Source organism: Pseudophryne corroboree, chromosome 9 (genome assembly GCF_028390025.1).
Source record: "Pseudophryne corroboree isolate aPseCor3 chromosome 9, aPseCor3.hap2, whole genome shotgun sequence".
In the NCBI taxonomy this organism is placed as follows: Eukaryota; Metazoa; Chordata; class Amphibia; order Anura; family Myobatrachidae; genus Pseudophryne; species Pseudophryne corroboree.
Genome location: NC_086452.1, coordinates 34,869,356 through 34,883,396, shown reverse-complemented (window position 1 = coordinate 34,883,396; position 14,041 = coordinate 34,869,356). Strand labels below are relative to the sequence as shown.

The window sequence follows — 14,041 nt, the reverse complement described above, 5'->3', positions numbered from 1 at the left end:
AAAATACTACAGGGTGTATTTATCATGTACAGTTTTCATAAACTGCATGATATGGGGCCTAATTCAGATCTGATCGCAGCAGCAAATTTGTTAGCTAATGGGCAAAACCATGTGCAGTGCAGGTGGGGCATATGTAACATGTGCAGAGAGAGTTAGATTTGGGTGGGTTATATTGTTTCTGTGCAGGGTAAATACTGGCTGCTTTATTTTTACACTGCAAATTAGATTTCAGTTTGAACACACCCCACCCAAATGTAACTCTCTCTGCACATGTTATATCTGCCCCCCCTGCACTGCACATGCGAGTTGATCGCTCGGTAATTTTCGTCGCATCGCAGTGAAATTCCGCTTAGTACGCATGCGCAATATTCGCACTGCGACTGCGCCAAGTAATTTTACAATGAAGATAGTATTTTTACTCACGGCTTTTTCTTCGCTCTGGCGAACGTAGTGTGATTGACAGGAAATGGGTGTTACTGGGCGGAAACACAGCGTTTTCGGGGCGTGTGGATAAAAACGCTACCGTTTCCGGAAAAAACGCAGGAGTGGCCGGAGAAACGGGGGAGTGTCTGGGCGAACGCTGGGTGTGTTTATGACGTCAAACCAGGAACGACAAGCACTGAACTGAACGCAGATGCCGAGTAAGTCTGAAGCTACTCTGAAACTGCTAAGTAGTTTGTAATCGCAATATTGCGAATACATCGGTCGCAATTTTAAGAAGCTAAGATACACTCCCAGTAGGCGTAGGCTTAGCGTGAGCAACTCTGCTAAATTCGCCTTGCGAGCGATCAACTCAGAATGAGGGCCATGGTTTTGCCCATGAGCTAACAAATGTGCTGCTGCGATCAGATCTGAATTAGGCCTTTATGTCACAATAACTCTCCTGCAAAAGGCTAAGGGGTATATTCAATCAGGGTCGGATCCATTCCAACATGCATTTGTCGGAATGGATCCGACAACCCCTATTCAAATATCATCTCAATTCGACTTTTAAAAAGTCGAAATTGAGATGAGGGACCCAGAGGAGGAGGGGGGGGGGGGGGCGCGGGGAGACCAGCGGGGACAGCCGCGGGCAGACGGAGGAGATCAGCGCTACAGTAGCGCTGCAGGAGGATGTCTCACAGCCGCCCAACCTCACGGCAGTGTCCACCCGGCTCCAGCAAGCGTGACCTCACTTGCTGGAGCCGGGTGGACGCTGCCGTGAGCGGTGCGGCTGTGAGACGTCCTGCTGTAGCGCTGTGCTGTAGCGCTTCTCTCGCCTGTCTGCCCGCGGCTGTCCCCCGTCTCCCTGCGCCCCCCCCCCCTCTCCTCTGGGTCCCACATCTCAGTCTGATATTTTTTTATGTCAGACTGAGATGGTCGAAAAGGGGGACAAACGTTTTTGACACAAGCACGTGGATCGGCAGCTATTCCGCCGATCCACATGCTTTTCGACAAGTCGCATTCCTCGACTTGTTGAATATATTGAATAGGTTGGAACCCCTTCCGACCTAAAACACGTCGAAAACTGCCGTCTTTTCGACAGACAGCAGCTTTCGACGTCAATTGAATATACCCCTAAATAGCAAAACAAACTGACATCCTCATGTATCAGCCTGACTGCTATGTATAAAACTGCAAAGAGCGCAGCTTTCCAGAGTTCTCACCCGTTACCCAGCCATCTTAAGGTGTCTATAACCACTTTATGCCTATAGAGCAATCCCACAGCCTCCAACTAACTCAGGTTGCAGACATGGGGCCCGATTCAGAGTTGTACGCAGTCCAGGTTGGGGCAGCTTCATTTTCAAAGCCTCTCCGCACTCGCACCAATGCAGCCTGTCAATACTGCGGCCGGAGCTGCAGCACATACCCCAAAAAGTACCCACATTGGTCAATTGCGACCAAATCGCCAATGTGTCAGGGTCTGAATCTTAGGAGGAGTCTTTCGAAAATGTGAAGGAGACCTGCAGTGTGCCCGGGATGTAACTTGGTTCTTGCAACCGCAGACCCCGCAAGCCAACTTTAGTACATAGCCAGGAACATATATACTTGGAAGAAATAAATGTACACACTTGACTCGGATATTTGCACAGACACAAGTCAGCACAATCTGTTGTTTTCTTTCTTGTTTGCATAGCCAGGAAAGTGAACCCCAACACTAATCGCAAAGGTGCAATTTAAGTGCTATTCACAATTCTGGCGAGATGCAAAGTTTATTATAAGTGATGCTTAACAGGATGAGATACTGTATCTCCTCGTTAGCCACAGTCCTATCTCTGCCACAGTCCTATCTCCTCGTTAGCCACAGTCCTATCTCCTCGTTAGCCACAGTCCTATCTCTGCCACAGTCCTATCTCCTCGTTAGCCACAGTCCTATCTCCTCGTTAGCCACAGTCCTATCTCCTCGTTAGCCACAGTCCTATCTCCTCGTTAGCCACAGTCCTATCTCCTCGTATCTCCTCGTTTGCCACAGTCCTATATCCTCGTTTGCCACAGTCCTATCTCCTCGTTTGCCACAGTCCTATCTCCTCGTTAGCCACAGTCCTATCTCCTCGTTAGCCACAGTCCTATCTCCTCGTTACCCACAGTCCTCTGAGGGAACGATACTGTACAGGCTCACACACTACTTCATACAATATAAGTCTGTTATAGACTTTGACTTTTCATAATACTACAAGGAAATGGATTCATTTTATTTTTCACCTTTTCGATACTTGTTTTTAAAACAGGAAGTTTTGTAAAAGAATAAGAGGAAGAGATTGAAAGCCAGTAGAAAGAATCAGGCAGGACCCCCTTCTCTAATAAGGCATTAAACGGTGACCCATCTTCCTGACCCCGTATTACCCCTCTGCCAAAGTACGTCATAGCAGCAGGACAAGGGGAAAGACACAGCTGGTAAAAGTGTGACTGGAGTTTCCTGTCTCCTTCCTGCCTTAGGTAAAAAGTCCACGGTTGCAACAACAAAAGGCTGCAGGGTATTAGCCAAATTGATTCAAGACTTTCCATAGATTTCATGTAAAATCTGTCTATGTGGAAAGAAAACACCCAGTGGGTATTTATTGTCCAGAAGCCCAGTTCTGTGTCTGCTGTAGTGCAGCAAATAATATTCCAGTCCCCCCCCAGTCTGGAACTTGGATGTGACCTTACAGTGCGGAAAAAAACATTTACAGAACTGCGTATATTTTTCTATTCCGTTTTATAGTGAGATATAAAGGGCGAGGTGTATTTATTTTTTTAAAACTCTTTTGGTACCAGAGAAGGAACACTATACTGAAAGACTGTGTATATGTCTGACAGTATGTGCTATTGTTTTCTTGTAGAACAAGGTTACAGTATATATAATTATTATTATTATTATTATTATAATATTTAATAAATAAAAAATACTTTGTATTCTGATTCATCACAGGCAGCAATTTTGTGGGCTGGGCTAACCTTTATGAGAAAATAGCCTATCTATTCAGCAGGGATGTCGCTGAGGCATGAGGCACCTGGTGGCTCATGCCTCAGCAGTTTAAATAGATTGCAGGAAACAAATATGCTGAATATTTGTTTATAGCATTGAGCAAGCTCATTAGATGGGCATGCTCAAAAGAGGCACCCTCTATGCTCTCTTCACTGGGGGGGGGGGGGGGGGGGGGGGAGTGGGGAGGAATGGGAGGCATCGCAATGCCTTAGCCACGTATTGCTATGGGGTCCAGTGATGGATTAGACCCGTTTCAGGTTACGGCCTATGAATTCAGAAAGTCCATCATTGAGGCATGAGGCGCTTAGTGCCTCTTGACTGGGCAGTGTCACTACTTTGTGGAAAATGATACGCTGTATCTCTGAGGTGGGCCAGGGATACAGGATGAAACTGTGTAGAGAAACATATGAGCTTGTCGGTTCCCAGAACCCAGTGTTGTCAGCTTGTGCGGGAATGACATGAATGATCTGTTGCAGGATGAAGGCGCGAATTGCAGGCATTACTGTCACTTCAGAGTGTCTGAGGAATGCCCAGGCGCAGTGACACCTCCACCGCGTTTCTGAATGCCCTTACTGTCCCCGGCGCTTAGCCGAGGTTGAACCTATAACTTGGCATGTAACATGACAGCCTGGCAGCGGTCGTCAGAGTGTTATTTCTATAGAGCCACACAGGAGGCTTGGGAATGTTGTCTGCAGGATACATTTTATCTAATATATATTTATTATTATAATTTTTTGGAATCGTTCTGTTTCCACCACTGATTTTTTTACGCCTGCTAATTACTGGGAGGAATTTGGGAAATGTGTTTACCAGGATGGGTCAGGAAAATGTTTACAAGTTCATGTTTTATATAAATAAATCCAGCGCGCTACGTGACACACAAGAAACACTACACCGCTACTGCACAGGGCGCCAAGATCCGGCACAATGATCCCAGTGTAAAATGGGATTCTGGCTACTAACTTATAGAGAAATGTGGAAGTCTTCAGCCCAGGAAGGATCTGTAGAAATAATAGTATAGCGGCTATACACTCGCTGGCTGTGTTTTTTCCCCCCTTTCGTTCTCTGCGTATATTAATAAGTGACCAGTGTCTGAGTTCTGGTTTTTAGCCATTTAATAATTAAAAAAATAAAAAAGTCTGACTTAGGTTTGTGACCGCTTTGTCGTACTGAACAGACATTGTCTGGAGCGGTAGCCTGGAAGGAAGCTGTAATAATACGGAGGACAAAATACTGGAGTAAATTACTTCCTCTGCAAACCCTTAATATTCACAACATTAGAAGTAAAGAAGTAATTAGAGGATTAGCCCATAGCACGGCTGTACTTGTTTATACTGCGGTTAGGTAAAAGCAGGATGAAACACAAGTTCCCAAACCGTAATCAATGTGATGTACAGCAGATTGGCCTTGCAAGACTTAAGTGTGTCCTTTACCCAATTCCCTGCCCTACAAGAATCAGCGTCCCTCTGTCCTAATGTAATGGGTGACAGGTATACTTGCCCACTGTCCCGAAAGTTGTGGGAGACTCCCGATTTTTCGGGCAATCTCCCGCACACCGGAAGGATGTGATCGTAAAACGCTGGAACAGGCGGGGGCCATTCGGGAATTACATTGCGGTGTAGGCAGAGCCGTCTTAACAGCAGTGTAGGCCCCTGGACACAGCAATGCAATGGGCCCCCTACCCATCCTCCAGCGGTAGGGGTGGGGGGTGCTATCAGCGGCAGCTTTGATGACCCGCGGGTGGTATGGGGTGTTCTATCTTCCGCTCAGCCAGGGCCGGTTCTTGCCCTTGTGGCGCCCCGGGCAAAAATACAGGGGCGTGGCTTCATATGGGGGCGTGGTCAGTTACGCCCCCATTTTTTTCCCCTTGAAGCGCCGCTGAAAAAAAAGAAAAATGTATACTTATGATCCCCGCTCCTGATTCCAGACCGCTGCAGACCTCCGCCGGCGCCGCTCTTCTCCTCTCCTCTGATCTATGGGAGAGACGTCAGTCATGACGTCTCTCCCATAGCACAGCATAGACACTAGAGGTCAATTATGACCCGTGGCGTCTGTGCCACAATGCTGTGCGGTGCGCAATGACGTCATCGCGCACCGCACAGCAATGGTCCTCTCCACGAAGGGAAACTAGACGCGTAGCGTCTGGTTCCCTTCGCTGCGGCGGACCAGCGGGGAGCACTGAGGGGGGCACAGTGGCGGATCTTGCCATGGTGCGGCGCCCTCCGGAAACGGCGCCCCGGGCAAAAGTCCTGCTTGCCCGTGGCAAGAGCCGCTACTGCGCTCAGCATGTAGGACCTGGAGCAGTAATTTCTGCTAATTACTCCTTTACTGCACAGATGGGGCTAAACTGTAGAAGGGGCCATTGGGCTGAATGTACATGACTTCCAGGGTGGTAGGGGGTGTCTAATACGTAGGGGAGGGGTGGATAGTGGAGTGGGCTTAATATTTATCATTTTCCGGTGGGAGGGCAGCGTGCTTGACTGCAGAGATCTCCAATTCCTGAAAATATGTTTCGTAGCTTTGAATGGGATAAAAAAACCTATAGAGTCCCACCTTTCAGGATGCGATTTCATCTTTAGCAGTTTTTGCTACTTTAGCAAAAACTGCTAAGGGCTCTGAAACCCCCCCACAGGTGTTACAGTACAACACAAACACTGTAATAAAATTGCTTTCCAGAAACAATAGTAAAACAAAACAAAAAAATTGTATCAAGTCTTTACCGTTTTGGTTTATTTTTTTGCATTAGAACTATTGTGTAAAATGAATGGTTTTAGCCGCCTGCTCCCAAAGGCCGACAGTAGCAGGATGACATCTCTCGTCTGATAAAACTTTCAGAGAAACAGGAAATCGTCAAGAAAGACAATTAAACAAAACGTGACACCGGTACCCAGTGCCAGACGAAGACTGATTACCCTCTGGTTACACAGTACGTGCATCTCTGAAACAAAGGAAGCGTTATCTGACAATAGGACGGGCCACTCCTGTCATCAAGCTGGGCAAACCCATCCATGACTCCTCTCCAACATGGTTAAAATGCCATTAAGGAGATTCATCTAAATGTTCTGTCAGCCACTTGTGTCGCTACTTTGGGCACGGAGTCAAATGCCTATGTGCCTCCCCGCACAGTTTCCCGCTATGGTTTGTTTTGTTAGACTGCCAGCAGAGACAGTGTACCCACTTGTACGTGTTGTTTCCGCCCGCTGCTGCCAAGTTGTTTAGTCTTCCCGTTACTGTGCCCTAGCTCCTTCTATAGGATTGGCCATTAATATAGCTAAGTATTACAGAAACAGACATATTAAACCATTCATCAGCCTGAAATACGAAGGCTTCATTCCCTTTCTGCGGACAGAAAATACATATCTCTATCTGCATGTTACAGATGGAGCCATGCTCATCTATCCCTATAATAGGATTAATTGAGCCAGGGCAGTCGGACTTAATCCCCTGCTGTAATGACTTAATCCACTGCTGTATTGTTCTCTCTGTACTGTATTGTAGCTGAGAACAATGGATGAAAGGCTTATGCTAATAAGCCATGGTGCACCTAGGCACAGCAGAGAAGCCAAGATGATCGTGGTTCCGTCTGTATCTCAGAATGCCCTTCTATCATTTGCTTGGTCTTTGGCGTTCTCTTCTGGGCGACATAGGGTTCTGCATTTTTTAAACACGATCCTCTGCAATACCTGCATTGGTTAATAATGCAGAACTTTAACAAACTTTGTAGATAAAATTCTGCTCCATGTGGCTAGAACATCAGATTTACTTAATAAATACAAACTCCACAGTATTTAGGCCCAGATTTATCAAGCCTTGGAGAGTGATAAATTGCAGGGTGATAAAGTACCAACCAACCATCTCCTAACTGCCATGTTACAGGCTATGAAAAATGACAGTTATGAGCTGATTGATTGGTACTTTATCACTCTCCCAGGCTTGATATATCTGGGTCTTTAAAGTGGTGTATAAATTCCCAGAGTTTTCCCAAGCTTCTGCGCCAGGCACAGACCAGCCAGGTGGAGAATGAATTGCCGGGAACCGAAGTTAGTGGCAGGAGATTGAAGTGTCGCAGTAACCACAGTTTCACTATTGGGATGGGCATTTTTCAGAAGTAATCTAGTTACTTTTAAACTTCCTGCGCCGGGACGGTTGTGAAGGCTTCTCACCAGCCACAGAGATCTGCTCTGTCCTCTGCAAGAGCTTTGCAAAACTATTAACGTCATCAAAAACCCACATGAACCATAAAATGAAAATAATCTGCAAAACCGCTTCCTGCAAAGTAATGCCTGTGATTATGGAGAATGTGGACTGAGGGCCGGGTTCTGCCGCGCAGCTTTATGAAACGATACCAGATCAAACGCACAGGCACATACGTTTCCTCTCTGACACCATCGTTACAGGTTGTAACCGAGCCACAAAATATGTGGAAATCCTCTTCCAACTCACTCACGGCAATAAAGTACGAGGCGGCTGCAGCAGCTCAGGCCAAGCCTCTGCAATTTCGCTTCCTAGCGCGGATCGATAGATCATCATCGCTCTTTAGGAGATTATGCATAAAATACATCTATAGTGTTTAAAAACACATTGTACAAAATCCAATGCTGTTACCATAAGCCCTGGTATTGCACAATCCTTATATATATCAAAATGTCCATTTTCATAATAACTTCGATCAAAGTGGTTCCTCGCTATTCTTATTTATAAGAATTCTTAATTGGAACACACACACAATTGTAACCCTCTTCTACTCAAGCAGCGCATATTTTTACAGACGCTTCCCGGCCTCTCGTCCTTTATTGTCTCCAAATTAGGTCACCTAGTTATGTTGTCAGTATTTTTGTATTATATTTGCAAAGATAGGTGGTTAAAGTTTTTTTTTTTGACAAAAATAAAATCTGCCACAAACGTACTAAGTTTCCCTTTCATTTATTTTTTTATTTTTTTTCAATTTAAAAGGTTGCAGTAGGATTATATGAAAATACAACTACAAGAAGAGGGGAAACCCCTATTTAGGCCAGGCTGACACGTTTTGCAAATGATAAACGTGAGTCACTGGTGAGAAAATGACCTTTACACGAGATATAGAACCTAAAAGGAGAAGGCGGCCGGTGGTAGCAGACACCTCCCGGATCCAGCCGGCCTGGCGGGAAGTGAAGCATCTTTCACATGTATGGGCTGATATTTTCCCCGCTCCCCTCCGTGTGCCGCTTCTGTCAGACTCAGTTAGCCAAGGGTTTGTTAAATGAATCTTCACACAACATTGCTCAGTGATGTGTGCAGGGACCACAAAGCCCCTGTGGCCATGTGCAGCAAATGGCAGCGTGATTCCCGAACACAGAGACACCGACTGGGTTTGTGTTGTGTTCTTTTACCGTGTCCTGTCACCGCACGTGTGTCACATACATGTACTCTGTGGCTGGTGCAAGAGAATGCCTGCTATGTTTTACGAAACTGGTTGCGTTTGTCAGGTGGTGCGGAGGTTTAATAAAAGTGATCAGTAAGATGGATACTTGCGGAGAATAAAAGACTGGGAAAGACAGAGGAGCATCTAGAGAGGAGGCAGCCTCCGTCCGGTCCACCTCCTCACTAGCCATCAGAGCAATAGACTCTGGGCACTTGGGTCACTGGGAGACCCTAGCGCTGTCCCATAGTCTAGTGTACAAGTGCAGGTCTCTGGGAAAATGGTGTGGCGGCCATTTTCCTACTGTGCATAAGCAAAAAGCCAGGTAAATGGCCACCTCGCTTTCCCAGTGGTTTCTGCAGTACTGCTGCTGACGACGTGGGACTCGGGAGGGTACATACACTGCAGTCATTATAGATACGCCAGTGGGGGGAGATGTACTAAGCCTTAGGGGGAGATAAAGTGGGGAGAGATAAAGTACCAGTCAATCAGCTCATGGCTGTTTTTGAAAAATGACAGGAGCTGTTTGATTGGTACTTTATCTCTCTCCAATCGCAAGGCTTAGTGGAGAATATTTGGTCATTCATATCGGTCCCATCGGTCACAGTCTTAGGGGTCTATTTACTAAGCCTTTGATGGAGGTAAAGTGGCTGGAGATAGAGTACCAGCCAATCAGCTCCTAGCTGCCATGTTACAGGCTGTGTTTGAAAATGACAGTTAGGAGCTGATTGGCTGGTACTCTATCTCCAGCCACTTTATCTCCATCCATAGCTTAGTAAATAGACCCCTTAGTGTAGACTGGAAACCAAACCGGTAGTACCTAGGGCCCGTGAGGTGTTAATCAGGCTCTGCCAGTGGGTATGATGCCCTACAAAGGCATAGACAGCCTAAGGATACCCAACGCTTGGCCTCATAATAAATACAAGTAATTAAGCCAAACATTGGTTGGCACTGCGTGCTGAAACTTGTAGTCCTACATCAGTTTCAGAGCTGCAGATATTTTCTTCCTCCAATCCCTGAAAGTAATCCGCACTAGGAGCCATTATGCACTTGAAGAGTGACCTTTGCAAACGGCAATGAGACTCTGTAAAATAGAAAACTGGGTCAGCTCTTTGAGCCACAAATTTGGGACACTGTATTGCAGTTAAGGATAGAATAGAACATATGGAACGCACGCCAAAGTGTCTGGATGGTGATGAAAGGGTTAAACCGAACAGGGAATGCCGTGAAATCCCACTGTGAGAATTCTTGCAGAAACACCATATTTAATGAATGATTTAATCTAAACATGAGCGGTACAGTAGAGTCATGTGATGCAGTTGCCATGACAACAGAATATTCTTTAAATTGGCTGTATTTGAAGGCGCTCCTGGCTTTGCTGGGATTTGCACACTGCATCTCTAGGTTTCCCATGAATAGAGCAGATGGGGAGGGGGCTGGGGGGGGGGGGGGGGGAATATTGGGGGTGATGTCATCTTCAAACCAGCTGAAACTGAATTATTTAACACGGAGCCGAAGAACAATAGAGCCAAATATCCCAAAAATTGTGTTTAATCATTTACATCTTTCGCTCTAAATCTATATAGGTTATTAATAGAACGACATCGCCAAATAGACTTTTTATTTTAGCAATAATGCAGCTAGTACATTGAATCTATACAATTCTAATGCTTGCTAACACCCCCAAATATTAACTGATTAATGACCCTATCATTTGTGATCAGAATGCATAGACATCGTTGTTTTTAAATAGATCCCCATCAGACATCTCGTTTTAGCCCTATAATTGTCTTTTTAGGCATTTCCTAAGCAAGTAAATGAATGGCTCTGATCTTGTGACAGCTGGTAATTAAAGACTTCCCGACGCCGCACAAAGGGTTAACACCCCCTCCCCCCCACTCTCTCCCCGCTTCCCCCACAGATGAGATGTCCCACCTACAGGGGTGGTGATGCACTATTCAATTATGCAGGGACTTCCACCATCTTCATCTCTACAGCGTTCAGAGAGATGGTGCACCGAGACTGACAGCCCCCTCCCCTCCGAATAATTATTACTTCACTGCATTGCTCAGCTGAGCACCAATAATGTGAAGTAGAATTCCCAGCTAGAACTAGATCTGCTGATGGGCATTAAGAGCGGGCACTGTCCCTCCTCATTCTTTCTGGCGTCCCTGCCCACAGTTGGAGCTGTGCTACCATGGAATTCAGGGGCGCTCTCCTTCTTGGGCTGCAGCATTTCGGGATCCGGGGTCTGAGTCCCAGCGGATAAAATTATTGTTCCATAACTGCAAGCCTGGGATCTCCTGATCGCTCTGGAATTCCTCTGCATGAGATCGGAATTATTTGCAAGGGATCTGTTAGAAATCCTGGATACGGTTCCAAAATGCCTGAAGCAAATTACTTGCTGTCTGTATCTTGGGGCTACATCAAGGTGGGTTTCTGAATGGGAGACCACCATTAGCGTGGGAATTTTTTGTATACCCTACATAGATCCGTAGATATTTCTCTCTCTGTGAGTTGTGCATGTTTGGCTGATACAGTATATATTGCCTGTGTGGGGAAAATACATCTTATTGGAAGTCTGTAGGACATATCTTTCATTTTGAGTATACAGGAAGCCACATTTATTAAGGTGTATTTTTAGAGGACATTCTATTTTGCCTAGTCGTCCGTTTCAGATTGATGCTGTTGTTGCATCTTTTATACAATATCTAACGGGCTTTCAATGACGGGCAATAGGCCAACGTGGTGTTTGCAAGTAATGATGTATTGCAGTATTGAAGTGACATTATGTAATTGTGCAATGTGGCGATCTGTTCATGATATAGCAGATACAGAATCACGTGATCTGTCTCTATATGCCGTTAGCTGGAGAAAACAAAATCCCTCAGAGCCCTTTAGCATTTCATTTTTAAGAAATTTGTTTCCCTGGGGACTGGAAATGGGGTCAAAAGGTTTTTGCAGCATAGATAGGTGGCAGAGTTTCAGTGTACATATATTGTGGCTGGGGGTCCGAAAACGCTTCATCCTTTTTAATAAATGCAAAGAATCCCCTGTATTGTTATACTGACATTGTCTGTATTGTTATACTGACATTGTGCTATCATGCACAAAATTTTAAATGACACATTTTGCTTTTTAACAGTTCAAGAGGATGTTGAATCGGGAGCTGACCCATCTCTCCGAGATGAGCCGTTCTGGCAACCAGGTGTCCGAGTACATCTCCAGTACATTCCTTGGTAAGAGTCCTTTCATTTGCTGCATACCCACAATCCTTTGCCGAGTTGACACAGCTCTTGTTAAATGACCATTATTAAATCGCTGCAAGCAGGTGAGTCGGTTATTCCAGAGGAATTCCATGGGAACTCCCCCAGAAGGCGGATTAGTTAAATATCTTGCGCAGTAGACACACAAAGGGGATGGATGTGTGTTATTGCAGGTTGTGCGTGCAGTCATTTAATCACATTAGGCTCTGGTAGAAGTGACATATAATCATTTCATCATTAGGAACAGATTTTCCTATACACAGCTCGGAAACTGCACAATGCTACTTTGCTGTATAAAAAGGGACTATACACAATCTCCTCTTGTACCGAACATCAATACGTTTCATCCATGGTTTTACATACTATTACTTCCATAAACAAAAGCTGCATCAGGCTTTGCTCTTTCGGGCCCCCTTTCTTTGCTGCCAATATTTGGAGGTGCGTCTCCGCAGGCTATCTTCAGTAGCACTAAAATTTATATTTTACAAAAGGCCGAGTCCTAGCTGTGCATCTCCCAGGCCTGGAGAAGACAGGGATTCTCCTAATGCAGTTTGTGTTGCATTTTTATGGACCTTCTTAATTCCAGCGAGGGTGGGAGGAATGAGTAACGCCATGACAAGTATAAGCGGGGAATCCTTTGTTTTGAGCATTTAAGAGGCAATGTTGATATCCCAGTGAATAAACTTAGCAATATCATGGTGATTTCAGGCACCCAAGGTGTTCGGTCTATGAAGCACCAATATTTTCCATAGATTTGCAGAACATTTCTGTACTAATGAAGCAGCCCTATAGGCTCAGCAGTTTTGTAGTGATCCTGCACCCTTGGAGATTTTGCGTGCACTCAAGGAGATTCCACGCAGAAGCCGCTCATCGATTCTCCCAGCCTAAGCTTCAGCCCACAGGGAAACACCTATTAGTGTCAAACTGATGGCACCAGTGAGTAATAGCTGCCTTAACTGCATCGAGGCAGACCTGCTCAATTATTTCCCATTGTGCTGAGGCCTTAATTAAAGAGAGAATAAGCAAGCAGATGTCTGTGTGGCCCAGTAACGACAGCCAGGAGAAGGTGCGATAACCTACTTTATCGTATCTCGGGGCCTAAGTGCCATAGTGTTCTAAACCCACTCACTTATTACACAGTGATGGGACTTGATCAGATTACACTCAGGGTGTGAAGTGTCTGAGTCATAGGGCACCGATACATTGTATTCCTCTGTCTTTAAATCTAATTTCAAACGCTGCCTAATTATAATGGTTATTGATTAGTAGGATTGGTTATTACGCTAGTAATTATTTGTTATTGGAATTAAAGGGCATTACAGATAGATAGACCTGTAATGAGAGGGGGGGGGGGGGGGGGATTTTTTTAAATCATTTTAGTGAAACTTTTTATATTTGTATTTTTCGCAGACAAGCAAAATGATGTGGAGATTCCGTCCCCAACACAGAAAGACAGGGAGAAGAAGAAGAGACACCAGTTAATGACACAGATCAGCGGCGTTAAGAAGCTAATGCACAGTTCAAGCCTGAACAACACTAGCATGTCCCGATTCGGGGTCAAGACTGAAAGTGAAGACCTGCTGTCTAAGGTGCATATAGATTCCACGCAGTATATCAGGGTTACGCTCCTTGCAAACCTCTTATACGAATAATGAAAATGTCATCTTCACCTTACACTGAAGGCTGAGACCCTCTACCCTAATTATCTGATTATCTATCAGACTGCTTAATGCAGAACACAATCACTTCCTGCGGCTGTTACAAAACATTACTGATCACATCATTTCCAAACGGTTTCTACATGAATATATAAAAAGGGTTTTATTTCCCCACTTATAATTATTCTTCGCATGTTCTATATTAGTCGCACATTATTTGCCAACACCTTTTAATTGTGTAACTAATGTGCGATTAGCATATTTTAAATGCTAC

General features: G+C 45.2%; 1 protein-coding gene and 1 long non-coding RNA gene across 7 annotated transcripts in view; one reads left to right on the top strand and one right to left on the bottom strand.

Moving 5' to 3' along the window:
• LOC134957341 (uncharacterized) overlaps positions 1-14,041 on the bottom strand; it is a 392,326-nt gene that overhangs the window by 91,356 nt on the left and 286,929 nt on the right. The gene's annotated exons all lie outside the window — the stretch shown is intronic.
• PDE4B (phosphodiesterase 4B) overlaps positions 1-14,041 on the top strand; it is a 726,366-nt gene that overhangs the window by 705,735 nt on the left and 6,590 nt on the right. For 4 of the 5 annotated variants that reach the window (XM_063939161.1, XM_063939160.1, XM_063939162.1 and 1 more), the window contains 2 exons: positions 11,989-12,082; positions 13,520-13,698. In XM_063939161.1, coding sequence (XP_063795231.1) covers positions 11,989-12,082; positions 13,520-13,698 — 273 coding nt within the window. Of the gene's footprint in view, positions 1-10,827; positions 11,275-11,988; positions 12,083-13,519; positions 13,699-14,041 lie in introns of those variants that run through there. The other variant, XM_063939164.1, reaches the window with a different exon arrangement.